Below are 14292 nucleotides of genomic sequence, written 5' to 3' on the forward strand. Positions count from 1 at the left end.
GCATGAAAAATGCTCAGGAGAGTATGAACTGTAATGTTGGGCAGTTATTTCAGTAAAATTTTTATCAGGTGACCTGCATTTTCAGGCAATTAACAGGTAAAAGGTGTAATTTATTACATTTCTGTTGAATTTGAAATAAAAACTTCTTTTAGTCTTCATCTATTTTGTTGTTTTATCTGCCATATAATAAAGAAGACACCAGTTGCTAGATTCCGTAGCGTATTGCACCATACACAACGTATTATGTAATCGTGGCACAAATAAGTGGCTCCGTCCTCAAAAATTTTCAGTCAACATCCGTTTTCCCCCCTTTTTCTACGTCTCGTAATGGAGGATCAAATCATATTTCCCACACGAATTGAATGTGATACACACCTTGAGATAACAAGAAACCTTTTAACTAATCCTTGTTGTCAGTTTCGCCAAAGAAATGCTGAAATATTTCCATATTTACAGCTTCGTTTCTGATTTCCGCCATTTGCATTTGTCAAAATATTTGTTTTTATTTTCCTTCAATTTTCCTTCTACTGCATGATTTTACCATAAAAATTGCTTGGATTTGAAGTGCAAAGAGACCTTGTATATCCTCGATTCATACAAGGAAAAATTAGAGAGGACCCGAATGAAAACCGAATGGTTAAACAGTCCTTATGAAAAATCGGTTGTCATTGCGGCATATGCCGTGAATAGCAGTGGCGGACGGCGTATGTCATCGCGGCATATGCCGTGTATAGTGTTGAAATGGTTAAACTACCAAATATGGCTGCTCAAAATTGTAATATTTTTATCCCCCCAAACATGTACATGTCCAAATTATTTCTATCCTCCAAAACGTTTTGAATCTTTTAGCGCTAATATGTCCTCTGGTCTGTAATAGTCACAAGGGACTCAATTTAAAACACCAGTTTTTTGCTGGAGTTCAAACCAAAACCATTATTCAAGGACATCAAATTGTCATCAATGCTAAATTACTGTGTTACAACGCAAGGATGAAATCTAAAGTGGAAATCTCATAAGTTGCAAAGATTGTAAAATAATCAGAGAAAGAATAAAAAGAAGGAATGTGGATACAGTAAATATCTTAATGTCAGTACCTGAAAATGCTTGACAAAAGAATTTAAATTAATTGGTAGTCCAAATGTTCTTGTTGAGAATTTGTATGGAATACTTTCTCTTTGTGCTTTTAATTTAAAGATCAGGTCTAAGGTCCCTGTTATAAGATCACCTTTATTTGATTTCAAACTAAAGTTGTAACGAATCATTTGTCATACAGGTGGATACATTTGAACACTTTTAAAATATATGAATTTTTAATTTGTCGATTGTGAAAAGTATATACTTTCTTTGTCCTATGTATACACAAGCTAGACAAGTATGGGTGTACAGAGATAGTGTCATATTATCACATTTAGGGGATAGGACACTTTTAAGGGGAAAAAGAGGTTTCTGAGTGTTATATATGTACATGTAGAACTCTTAAGTGCGATGGTCATGCTAAAGTACAATGGTCACGCTTAATTGAGATGGTCTTCCCTAAAGTGTGATGGTTAGCGAAAGTATAGACGTAATAAAAGTACTATGGATTATGACGTGAATAGTCGTTTATACAAACAAAAAAATGAATATGCCCAAAGATAAATGTAGAATATAACAACTTTAAACCAAATGTCCATGACTTACTTAATTAAAACCTAACCGTGCTTTGTCGGCTGAGGCAAATGTTTTTTTTTGAGTGATGGAAGTAGTACTTGTGTCCTGCAGTGGACCATTTTACTATACAGATACAAAAGTATACGCATAAGAATCCTTTATCTTGTTTCTATTGAAATCATTGTTTATGTTGCAGTTTACTTTGCGGTTAAAATATGTCGATTTTATCGAAAAGTAAAGTCGGTAAAATAAAGCTACATGTTTCATGCTTTAATCATAAATACAAATTGTCCGCTAAAACATTAGTTTGTACATTGTAGGAAATACAACTTGTATTTGTACTCGCTGCGAAAAAGGAGAAAGCTCGAAGAACATTGCATTTCTCTTTCATTTAAATTAAGACTTTTTCAAACAAAAAAAAAGTTATGCAATGAACGAATTTTGTATTTGTAATTTACAATGATGACTTTCAGGGGAGATGTTCACATTAGTGATAGCCTTGTGAATGGCAAGTTTCACCAATTATCCAAATATTTGATACCGGCACGATTTAAAAAAAATCATATTCAGGATATATATATTTCTGTCGCACCTGAATTATCATTTTAGCAATTTACGTAGTCGTTCTTCTTGATTCAGAAACAATCACTTAAGCCTTCTAGTAATTATAAAGCCTATCGCTTATGTTACAAAACCTTGGCATACTAGCTTTTGCAAGAAGACTTTTTATTAACACCCTTTTGGTCCATCGCACTTTAGCGTGATATTCCATCATACTTTAGCAAACAAACAATCATCTCACTTTAGCGTGATACACCATTGTACTTTAGCGTAGACCATCGCACTTTAGAGTAGACCATCGCACTTTAGAGTAGACCATCAAACTTTAGTGTGACCATCGCACTTTAGAGAGACCATCAAACTTAAGTGTGACCATCGCACTTTAGAGTAGACCATGAAACTTTAGAGTACCATCACACTTTAGAGTACCATCACACTTTAGAGTAGACCATGAAACTTTAGAGTACCATCACACTTTAGAGTACCATCACACTTTAGACCATTAAACTTTAGAGTACCATCACACTTTAGAGTACCATCACACTTTAGAATACCATCACACTTTAGAGTACCATCACACTTTAGAGTACCTACCATCACACTTTAGAGTCCTACATATATATGAATTGAAATTTTACATAGACACTACTGAGTCTACTCTCATGGATCTATAGGAAAGAAACTTTTCTCCAGGTTGGGGATTGAGCAATAGGCCAACAACCTATCCTTGTAAAAAACTTAAAAGTTACAGAAACGCAAAATGCATTCGTGCCCTATGCGACACATGGCGCTAACGGGAGTTGTAAGTAACTACTTTCATTAACTACACAATTTTAAACAATACATTAACCCTTTCCTCCATAATGACGCCTTTTGACGCCACCCACTTTACTCCATAATGACGCCTTTTGACACCTGTGTAGTACCTCAGTTGAAATGCTTGGACTACAAAATGTCTGCATCAGACTTAAAAAAAATTGTATCCAATATGAAAACGAGATTCATGAGAATTATCTGACTTGAATTTCATTGATGAAATATTTGTTAATACAATGCATTAACACTTTAAAACTGATGATTTTTTTTAAATGAAAAAAATCTTATGCAAATCAAGTATATTAAAAAAAATAATCCATGGAGGAAAGGGTTAGGAGTAAAGTTCCTTTAAAATTTCCATTCCATACATTTTGTCTCACTTTAATCATATTAATATACCCTACAGGGAATCTTTTTTCTTTTTTAGCAGACCTTGCATAAATCACTTATTACTTTTTATACGACCGCAAAATTTGAAAAATTTTTCGTCGTATATTGCTATCACGTTGGCGTCGGCGTCGTCGGCGTCGTCGTCGTCGTCGTCCGGCGTCCGAATACTTTTAGTTTTCGCACTCTAACTTTAGTAAAAGTGAATGGAAATCTATGAAATTTTAACACAAGGTTTATGACCACAAAAGGAAGGTTGGTATTGATTTTGGGAGTTTTGGTCCCAACATTTTAGGAATTAGGGGCCAAAAAGGGCCCAAATAAGCATTTTCTTGGTTTTCGCACTATAACTTTAGTTTAAGTTAATAGAAATCTATGAAATTTTGACACAAGGTTTATGACCACAAAAGAACGGTTGGGATTGATTTTGGGAGTTTAGGTCCCTACAGTTTAGGAATTAGGGGCCAAAAAGGGACCCAAATAAGCATTTTTCTTGGTTTTCGCACCATAACGTTAGTATAAGTTAATAGAAATCTATGAAATTTAAACACAAGGTTTATGACCATAAAAGGAAGGTTGGTATTGATTTTGGGAGTTTTGGTCCCAACAGAATAAGGGGCCCAAAGGGTCCAAAATTAAACTTTGTTTGATTTCATCAAAATTGAATAATTGGGGTTCTTTGATATGCCGAATCTAACTGTCATGACTGTGTATGTAGATTCTTAACTTTTGGTCCCGTTTTCAAATTGGTCTACATTAAGGTCCAAATGGTCCAAAATTAAACTTAGTTTGATTTTGACAAAAAATGAATCAGTTAGGTTCTTTGATATGCTGAATCTTAAAATGTACTTAGATTCTTGATTATTGGCCCAGTTTTCAAGTTGGTCCAAATCGGGGTCCAAAATTAAACTTTGTTTGATTTCATCAAAAATTGAATAAATGTGGTTCTTTGATATACCAAATCTAACTGTGTATGTAGATTCTTCATTTTTGGTCCTGTTTTCAAATTGGTCTACACTAAAGTCCAAAGGGTCCAAAATTAAACTTAGTCTGATTTCAACAAAAATTGAAATCTTGGGGTTCTTTGATATGCTGAATCCAAAAATGTACTTGATTTTTTTATTATGGGCCCAGTTTTCAAGTTGGTCCAAATCAGGATCTAAAATTATTATATTAAGTGTTGTGCAATAGCAAGTCTTTTCAATTGCACAGTATTGCGCAATGGCAAGAAATATCTAATTGCACAATATTGTGAAATAGCAAATTTTTTTTTAATTAGAGTTATCTTTCTTTGTCCAGAATAGTAAGCAAGAAATATCTAATTGCAAAATATTGTGCAATAGCAAGATTTTTTTTTTAATTAGAGTTATCTTTCTTTGTCCAGAATCAACTTAAATCTTTGTTATATACAATATACAATGTATATTCACTTTTTACTACCAACTGATAAATTATAATAAATAACATTCAGTGATAACAAGCAGTTTTTTTTACATCTTAATATTTTATGATGTATTTAAATGAGTAGTTATTGTTGCAAACTCCATTAGAAATTTTAATTGAGATTAGTTTTGGAATAAGGGAAAGGGGGATGTGATTAAAAAAATTGGGTTCAATTTTTCTCATTTGAAATTTCATAAATAAAAAAGAAAATTTCTTCAAACATTTTTATGCCCCACCTACGATAGTAGAGGGGCATTATGTTTTCTGGTCTGTGCGTCCGTCCGTCCGTCTGTCCGTTCGTTCGTCCGTCCGTCTGTCCCGCTTCAGGTTAAAGTTTTTGGTCAAGGTAGTTTTTGATGAAGTTTAAGTCCAATCGACTTCAAACTTAGTACACATGTCCCCTATGATATGATCTTTCTAATTTTAATGCCAAATTAGAGTTTTTACCCCAATTTCACGGTCCACTGAACATGGAAAATGATAGTGCGAGTGGGGCATTCGTGTACTGAGGACACATTCTTGTTTTGAGAGGATTAATATTCAACAGCATAGTGAATTGCTCTAAGAGAAAACAAAAATTTTAAGTTCATTAGAACACATTCATTCTGTGTCAGAAACCTATGCTGTGTCAACTATTTAATCACAATCCAAATTTAGAGCTGAATCCAGCTTGAATGTTGTGTCCATACTTGCCCCAACCGTTCAGGGTTCAACCTCTGCGGTCGTATAAAGCTACGCCCTGCGGAGCATCTGGTTCCTGTATGTAAATATGACTGTTATCTTTTTGTGCCACAACTTATTTGTGCCAATGCTACTTCTGTGCCACTTCATTTTGAAAACTAATAGGTTTTATTTGTGGCAATATGAATATCCATTGCAACAATTGTACACAGATTTAGATTTATGTCATGTCCTGAACCTTTGTGAGAGTACAAAAAAATGTATCTAAAACATAAAAATTAACGGACGTGAAGAGACTTCATTAATTTCGAACTAATTTCTCCATGTTTTTTTTTATAAATGTCTTTGTGATCTCCTACAATGACTATAGTTTTTCCTCTGACATTATTTTCTTGAACAGATATCTTTACATGTGAAAAACTATTGTTACTGAACAATTTGTTTGTTGATGTTCTGTTAAATCTAAAGTGAGATTTGATACCATTTATTGGCACAATTAAAACCATCAGAAAAATTAAAGAGTGTCGTAATTGATACCTTTTCAAAACTAATTGGCGCAAATTAATTCTGGCCAAGTAACATTAAAGGAGAGCTGACGTTTAAGTTAATAATTGAACTTTCACACCTCACAAATGTAACAGTTTGTATTAGTCAGTCAGATGATAAGTAAAAACAGCTAATTTAGTCACCTTTTGTTTTATTAACTTGTGAAAATCTTGAATTTTTGACAATAAAAAATCCTGATGTTTACTTATTGAAATAATTAATTAACATATAGATATCTTTAAAATATGCAATAAATTACAAGGGCAAAATCATTTTTTAATGCATTTGCCATAGGATACCAGTCTGATACCAGTGGTGTCCCATACCAATCTGCCAAACCAATTTGGTTTCTGTCTGACATTGTTTAAATAGTGTTGTAGATTAAGTTATTGTGTTGTTATCTTTTAAAATGTAATGTGTTGTTTCCTGATGACATGGATGATATTCATGGTAAAAATTAAGGCTGACATTTGTCGCCAATGTGACTTATTATTTGGACCAATCAGCATGCAATGAGAACTCACAAAAAAAACTTGATAACATGACAAATGAAAATCATGCATAGCGAACTCTTGCAAAAGTGACTTGATATATAAACCAATCAATGCAATGGGATCTCAAACTAATCAATAATTTATTTATAGTTATAGTCACTGTACTGAGACTGTGATAACACTAGACATTTGGACAGGAATTGCTATACAATTTGACAGACCTGCATCTATTTCATTGGTTGTTGACAACTACACAAGTGTACTGAAACAAGAAAGAATGGGTTGCAGTTACTGATACTAGAAATGTCAGAGTTAAACGGCCCAAAAAAATATTTATGGTCATGCAGCAAAAATTGACTTAAAATGCAGAACATGAAATTTTAAAAATAATTCCAATCCGATTGGAACAGGTCAAGATTTTATTCTTTTTGCTAAAAAAAAATTGCCATTTAAATCTAAAAATATAATTGTCCAATTTTAGTACATGTAACCATTTTGATTTGTGTCGGGAACTACACATCAACGACTCATTTCAGTATAGAATTAAGATCAATTTTAGTTGTAATATTTATTGTGAAAAGAGCCCTGAGCTTTGTTAGATTTGGTACCAAGCTACATTTGAGCATGCTTTACCATGTGACACTCTCACTTTCATTTCAGTTTTTCTCATCAACTTCCTTGAAGATCAAATACACATGATACTTGTATGACTTTCTTATTTTTACACAATAAGAGCCATGCTTGAAAGTTTTCTCGGAAATTGCAAATAAGAGCTTCTTGAAATTTAATATATATGGCTTCATATTTACATGCTATATCCTGTCGTGCAATTTCTCATTCCTTACTTCCTGATTTAAGAATAACTTTCTTGTTCTTAAACTCATTTTTATCAGGAATTACGAATCATGATCAGAACACCTTAAAGTTTGATATTAGAATTCATTTGAGCACACTATTGAATGTGATGTGTTTTCACATCCATTGTTCTTCATCTTTCATTTTTAAACCAAAAAATTATAGCTATGTTTCATTAGTAAGCATTATATAATTGATTTAAAAAAAAATGATAAGATCAGAAAAACTTTATAACACTGGTATACATATGTGTACCTCTGTGTTTTTAACATTTGTGTTATACATGTAACTACTTTTCAATTGCTAGCTTTACATGTAGAAGGCTTTAGATATCTGAATGTTTAAAAACTTATGAAAACAAGAATAATATTTGTAATAACAGACTATTATGGTCATTTCCTATCTCTGAACATATTAGATTGAAAATATTATATTGATTTTGTGTAAATTATTAATGAAATGTTTGTTAAAGCAGCACTAATAAAATTTCCTTTAAAATGTAAAATTTCATCCTTTTTTGTGCATGTAAACACCTGCTTTATATCAAAACTGAAATATTTTTGGGTAAAAATTCTTCGATTCATCAGTTTTACTTTAAAAATGCTTTTTGAAAATACTGCTAGTCTTTGAAAACAAATTAGTAATAAACATGGTTAAAAAACAATAATTGTATGAGGTTACACATAAACTAGTGTTTCAATGTTTTTGAGTTGAACAGATATCAATTGTTAACCTGTTTAACCAATGTGTTTCAAAGTTTATTATGTTGCAACTTGTAACAAAATGCATGGAGATGACATATTAATATAAGTTAATATAATTGTATATCCCCTTAACAATTCTGAATGAATGAACTTTATTCTCACAAAACTACATGTCATAGTTACAGAGAAAATATATATTTACAATTACATATATGTTTATATAAGCATGCACATGTGTGAACAAAACAAAACGTAACTTAACTTGGAGGACTGACTTTCACCTGTACTTTTTTTATAAACTTACATAATTTTTCTAAAATGATAGTGTTGTCTGAATTAAATAAACTATCAAATTTGTATGTGTTTGGATTTTTACAGCAATATTCAGGTAAAAATTTCTTTCTCTCTAAATCTAAAGATTTACAAGTCATTATATAATGATATTTGTCACCGATTTCACTTAAATTGCATAGATGACAAAGTCTGTCATTTCGTGACAAGCCTCACCACCTTCCCGTCTCAATTGGTAAACGGTGACTACCACATCTAAATTTGCAGTATACAAATAATAAATTATTAGGCAATATGTTGAGATAATTCTCAAATTTCAGATTATTTTTAAAAATTCTATAACATAGACATTTAGGTAAGGTTTCTATTTGTGACAAACATAATTGTGTGAACTGATCTTTAAGCTTTTGTTCCACACTTTTTGATACCCATTTGTCAGCAAAATGTAGGTTCCAAATATTAGACATTCCACAATTATTAAAAATATTTTTAATAAAAATCAACCATTTACTTTCAAAAGCATAGTTATTTAAATTTATAAGTCCACTATTACAGTAGAAAATTCAATAAAAAAAAAAAAAAAAAAAAAAATCGGGAAAATTTCCCGAATTTTTCATTGTACTAATGAACTCAAAATCGTTCAATTTTTTTTTTGTCGTGTTTTTTAATTTCCGGATCTGCGCAGAACACATAACTCAACTTCCTTCTTCCGGTCTTGTTGTCGGGAGACTTTGATTAGTCTAGTAAAATATAGGAACTCAAGGAACACAATACCAATATTTCATTTTTAACCGGATTTTTGTGACAAAAATGTCGGTTATTGATTTGGGGATGTACGGCGGGCGGGCGGCCGGGCGGTCGGGCGGGCGGGCGGCAATCAAATGTTGTCCGTGCATTAACTCATGAACCGTTCAACCAAAGCTTTTAAAATTTTAATATGTTATTCCTGACAACTATACGAAGGTCAAGTTCAATAATGGCGATTTTGACTTTTACCGTTCAGGAGTTATGGTTCTTGAAAGATTGAAAAATGCAGTTGTCCGTGCATTTACGCATGAACTGTTCTACCAAAGCTTCCCAAATTTTAATATGTTGTTACTAATGAAAGAATGGAGGTCAAGTTCAATAATGACGAATTTGACTTTTATCGTTCAGGAGTTATGGTTCTTGAAAGATTGAAAAATGGAGTTTCCAGTCGTGTCCGTGCATTTATGCATGAACTGTTCTTCCAAAGCTTCCGAAATTTTAATATGCTGTTACTGATGACAAAATGGAGGTCAAGTTCAATAATGACGATTTTGACTTTTACCGTTCAGGAGTTATGGTTCTTGAAAGATTGAAAAATGGTGTTTCCATTCAGGTTGTTGCATTTACTCATGAACCATTCAATCTAAGCTTTTCAAATTTTAATATGTTGATACTGATGACAAAATGGAGGTCAAATTTGATATTGACGATTTTCACTTTCACCATTCATCAGTAATGGTTCTTGTGATATTGCCAGGACACAAATTAATGTTAATAAATCCGGTTTGCTGTCGTTGTGACAGCCTCTTGTTAATCATTCTTTGTCTTTGGTATGAATAAACGTTAGGCTTACCTGATGCATTGCGTTTCTTTGTTTACATTGAACATGACGTCATAACTTAAATAACGTCACAAGTCGGAACCAAAATCGGAAACGTTACGGTATTTCCGTATCTTTTTTTTAACAAATATTTAAAATACAAAAAAAATAATTTAAACAAACTTCGTCCCCATTCACAGGTAATGTCTGCCTCATATTAATTTATAAAGAAAATGAGCAATTTTACTCTCTTTACCGTTTATAATTCTGCCCCAAAAATTTATCATACGAACTTTTGCATAAGAAATAATGGGAATCGGCCTAGTTCTGCATAAACTATACAGTCTGGGGTTGATTGCTTCAAATGTAAAATGAGTTTACAAATTTTAGGTGCACTCGCTCTAATAAGTCAAAGTTTTCAAACCCCCAAATCTCTGATCCATATAACAAAATAGGTACAACAGCCTTATCAAAGAGATCTAGTTGACATTCAATAGATAAGTTATTAATTCTACTCTTCATCAATATAGAATACATAGCCTTTATTCCTTGATCTCGTAAGTATTTTCTAGTTTGTAAAAAAGAACCACTTTTAGAAAAAAATATTCCTAAATATTTATAATTTTTAACAATCTCAATTTCATTAATTATCATTAATAAAAAATTTTAAATTTTGTGGAAGTCTGACATTTGCAAAAACAAGAATTTTTGTTTTATCAACATTTACATTAAGTTTCCATTTGTTACAATATATGGCAAAATTGTTTAACATATTTTGTAATTCAGTGCTACTATCCGCTAATAAAACAGTGTCATCTCAACTCAAAAAGGGTAAATTTAATTACCAACTGCTGCTACACAGACTAATTAGCAAACTTCAACTTACATTAAATGCTTCAACAAACTCCAAAAGTTTTACTCAGTCGTGCGCTAACTGTATATAGTAAAATATACAATGTACCTGTAAAAGCCACATTGCTGGTTTATGTCATCCAATCGTGTCATCCAATCGTAGTTACATGTAACATAAACAAAACTTGTGCTTAGTACTGCAGGTATAAACACAAACACCTGTATTTACAAACATTTGACCGATACAACATCACTTGTCCCATAACTTTAATCAATATATTTCTACTGTTCAGGAGTTATGGTCCTTGATAGATTGATTATAGATTTTAAAATGGCACATATGGCGATTCTGTGCAATATTGTATGAAATGTTCATGATGTCCAACCAAAGTTTTTCAAATTTTCATATGATGTTACAGATGACAAAATGGCGTTCAAGTTTGATATTGACAATTTTGACTTTTGCTGTTCAAGACATGATTCATAATAGATTAGAAAATAGGCACGAAGGATGGCAGGACAAAAAAGCCTGAAATCCCCATACATTACAAGACATTAGTTTAATGTTTACTTGCTAATCTTACAAGTTCAACAATGGTTACCTAAAAGTTACATTTAGGGCTTCAAAATGGAGAATATCTTGTTCAATAGGCCTAGAGAATGAAATTATATCTGCATGTAGGTCTTGTATGTTTGGTTTTTTTTTTTAGATAAAAGCAATTGAAAAAATGAAATATTATTGTAGGAAAAAAATTTATGTCTGGATTTTTCCAATGAATTGTGATGGAAGAAATTAATGTTAATTTAAATGTAGCAGAACTAATAGACTATGAAAATATTTTTTCAGAAAGTATATTTGAAATGAATGTTTATAAAAAAGCATTGAAAAAAAATTGTCTCAAACAAAGCATTGATATTTGAATTTCATTTAGTTTTAATGGAATAGTAAATCAAGCAATGACAATGAGATGATTTATGTTGTTATGTACTGATTATTTATTTTATTTCAGTAATGACTCCAGAAGACTTTGATGAACTACGTATGTTAATGGAGAAGTTACAGTCGCGTAGTTCCCAGAATCGAAACTGGACAGAAATTATCAAGGCAGTCATAGTTGCAATAACAAATGTAAGTTAGAATGTTAGCCATTCACAAAATGCAAGTATTATTTTTATGCCCCCGCCAGAGCGGAAGGGACATTAAGTTTTACCCTTGTCCTTCTGCAGGTACGTACATACTTATGTCCCAAGTTGGATTCCGTCCTCTAATTTTATATATGAATAAAGGGAGATGTGGGTTATGCATCAATGAAACAGCAACCCAGCTAAAAATCCCATCTTTTTAAAGTTATAAAACTTGACTGTATGGATTATGTAGTGATTTTATAAGATGCAATGAAACAATTTTATTTTGATTGACATTTATGAAACTATACAAAGAGCTTTTCACTGAATAGAATTTTTTTTATAGTAAAGTTTCCACTCAGTTTAACCTTGATGTATTCAATTTTGAAGAAAAAAAACGTGTAATGGGGAAACATTTATTTTGGGGGACTACTTCTAAAATTTTACATATTACTTGTATAGTCCCCAGGAAAGCCCCTTTATTTTTCAGATACTCTGAAAAAGTGTACAAAGGTTTTCACTTATTAAAACCAATCATCATCATCATCATATTCATTTCTAAATAAATACAAAAATATTTTGAAAGTATCGAAGAATGTAACTGTTTTAGTAATTTTCGTTGCCATATAATGTCTTTTATTACACTTCCAGGCCTTTAAATGGCTAAATTTCATTATTTCATGCATTTTGATTGGTTTTGTGTAAGTGATTGTCTCTAATTATAAGTGTGAAAATGTTGATTTCCTGTTGCTTGAGTGAAAATCCCAGAGGAATTGTGAAAGTTAATATCATTGTCTCCATGTCTCTAGATTGATTAAGACAAATATTTAGATTGATTTATTTGGAAGTGTGAAGACAGTTATTCAATAGAAAATGATTGAACTTGGTAATAGTTATATGTATACAAAAAATTACATTTAAAGTGTTTAAAGATATAAGCATTGACCTGCATGACGAAAGAGGGAGCTGTGTAGTTTTTAAATTGCCTCTTTGTACATTGTATGGGAACAGTTTTTGAAAAAATGCAACAACTCCAAAGCAATGGATAGGATGATAATGAAATTTAACACAGTTGTTTTTGCAATATATGTAAATATCAATATTATCTTTTTGTTATTATATTTATATTTATTTTTTTAAATCACATATTTCAAGAAACAGTTTTTATGAACAAAAAAAATCAAAAAATACTTGTATGTTATCAATGAAAATTTGCACAGTTGCTGTTCATAATACATGCAATACATGTACATTGTCAAAATCTTTCCAACAACCAGCATGTTTGAGTGACTGCTATAACACATAAAGAAAATATAATAACATAGGATATATATATTGTCAGAATTTATGAAAATTTAAATCCTTTATAATGGATTGGCTAGTTTGTATCAGAATTAGTTATTTTTTCTGTACATTTGTACCTCTTACAAAAAATATGCATGTGTACAACATGCTTGTGTCGGAGACAAAAACGAAAACACTTCAAAATAGAAGGTGAAAATAATATCATAATAACAACAATGACTCTGTCTTCAAAGTCAACATTAACAGCCATTAGTTTTAACAATCAAATTTACATTTTCCCTTATTGAAATAGGCTCAGATCAACTAGAATTGTAGATAGTAATGTTCCACTGACTTTCCAGGCAAAGGATAAACACAAGAAGAGTATAGTGTCCATTTATAATCCAATTAGTCATATAAATTGATCTGTTTAACAATTTATTGCAATGTTTGAATGTTCAATCCAAACATTTTTAAAACATACTACAAACCACCACACCTAAATTTGTTGTACATATAAAACTGATAATTCCATTTAAAGGTTCACAGGAATAAAGTGCAAATGTCCAATGTATTTTTAGGGCAAATCTTATTTGTGTTACAGGTAAAAAAAAGGTGCAAGCATCCTAAGGCCTTGGGTGTATACTATAGTATGAAAATATACCAATTTACATGTTAATATTTACATGCATTATTAATTTATAGGACAAGCGTTGCCAGTCAGATGCATTGGAGAGGTCCAGCATACTGTCATGTGTGGACAAGCTGCAAAAGGCAATTAAAGGTAATATATTGACAGTGTAGTGAAGACTTTTTTGTTGGTTGCAAAGATCATCATCAATTTAGGACCTACTGGAATCTTGTTTTATTTGTAATTTTGTATCATCATATTTGGAGGTCAAGCATGGTTATAGATATTTACATAAACATGTCCTCACATTAATTTATTTGAACTTTGAACTTAAGATTAAAAGTTGGGTTAAGACTGAAGTCTGTTCCTTAAAATTATACATGATAAAAAATGAAAATGTCAAGT

At 31.5% G+C, this 14292-nt stretch overlaps 1 protein-coding gene across 1 annotated transcript in view; it reads left to right on the plus strand.

The window, feature by feature from the left end:
- LOC143064806 (uncharacterized) overlaps positions 1-14292 on the plus strand; it is a 39043-nt gene that overhangs the window by 1918 nt on the left and 22833 nt on the right. The window contains exons 2-3 of the mRNA XM_076237923.1: positions 11858-11976; positions 13962-14040. Of these exons, the coding sequence (XP_076094038.1) occupies positions 11858-11976; positions 13962-14040 (198 nt within the window). The remainder of the gene's footprint in view (positions 1-11857; positions 11977-13961; positions 14041-14292) is intronic.

This window comes from Mytilus galloprovincialis, chromosome 2 (genome assembly GCF_965363235.1).
Source record: "Mytilus galloprovincialis chromosome 2, xbMytGall1.hap1.1, whole genome shotgun sequence".
NCBI lineage: Eukaryota > Metazoa > Mollusca > Bivalvia > Mytilida > Mytilidae > Mytilus > Mytilus galloprovincialis.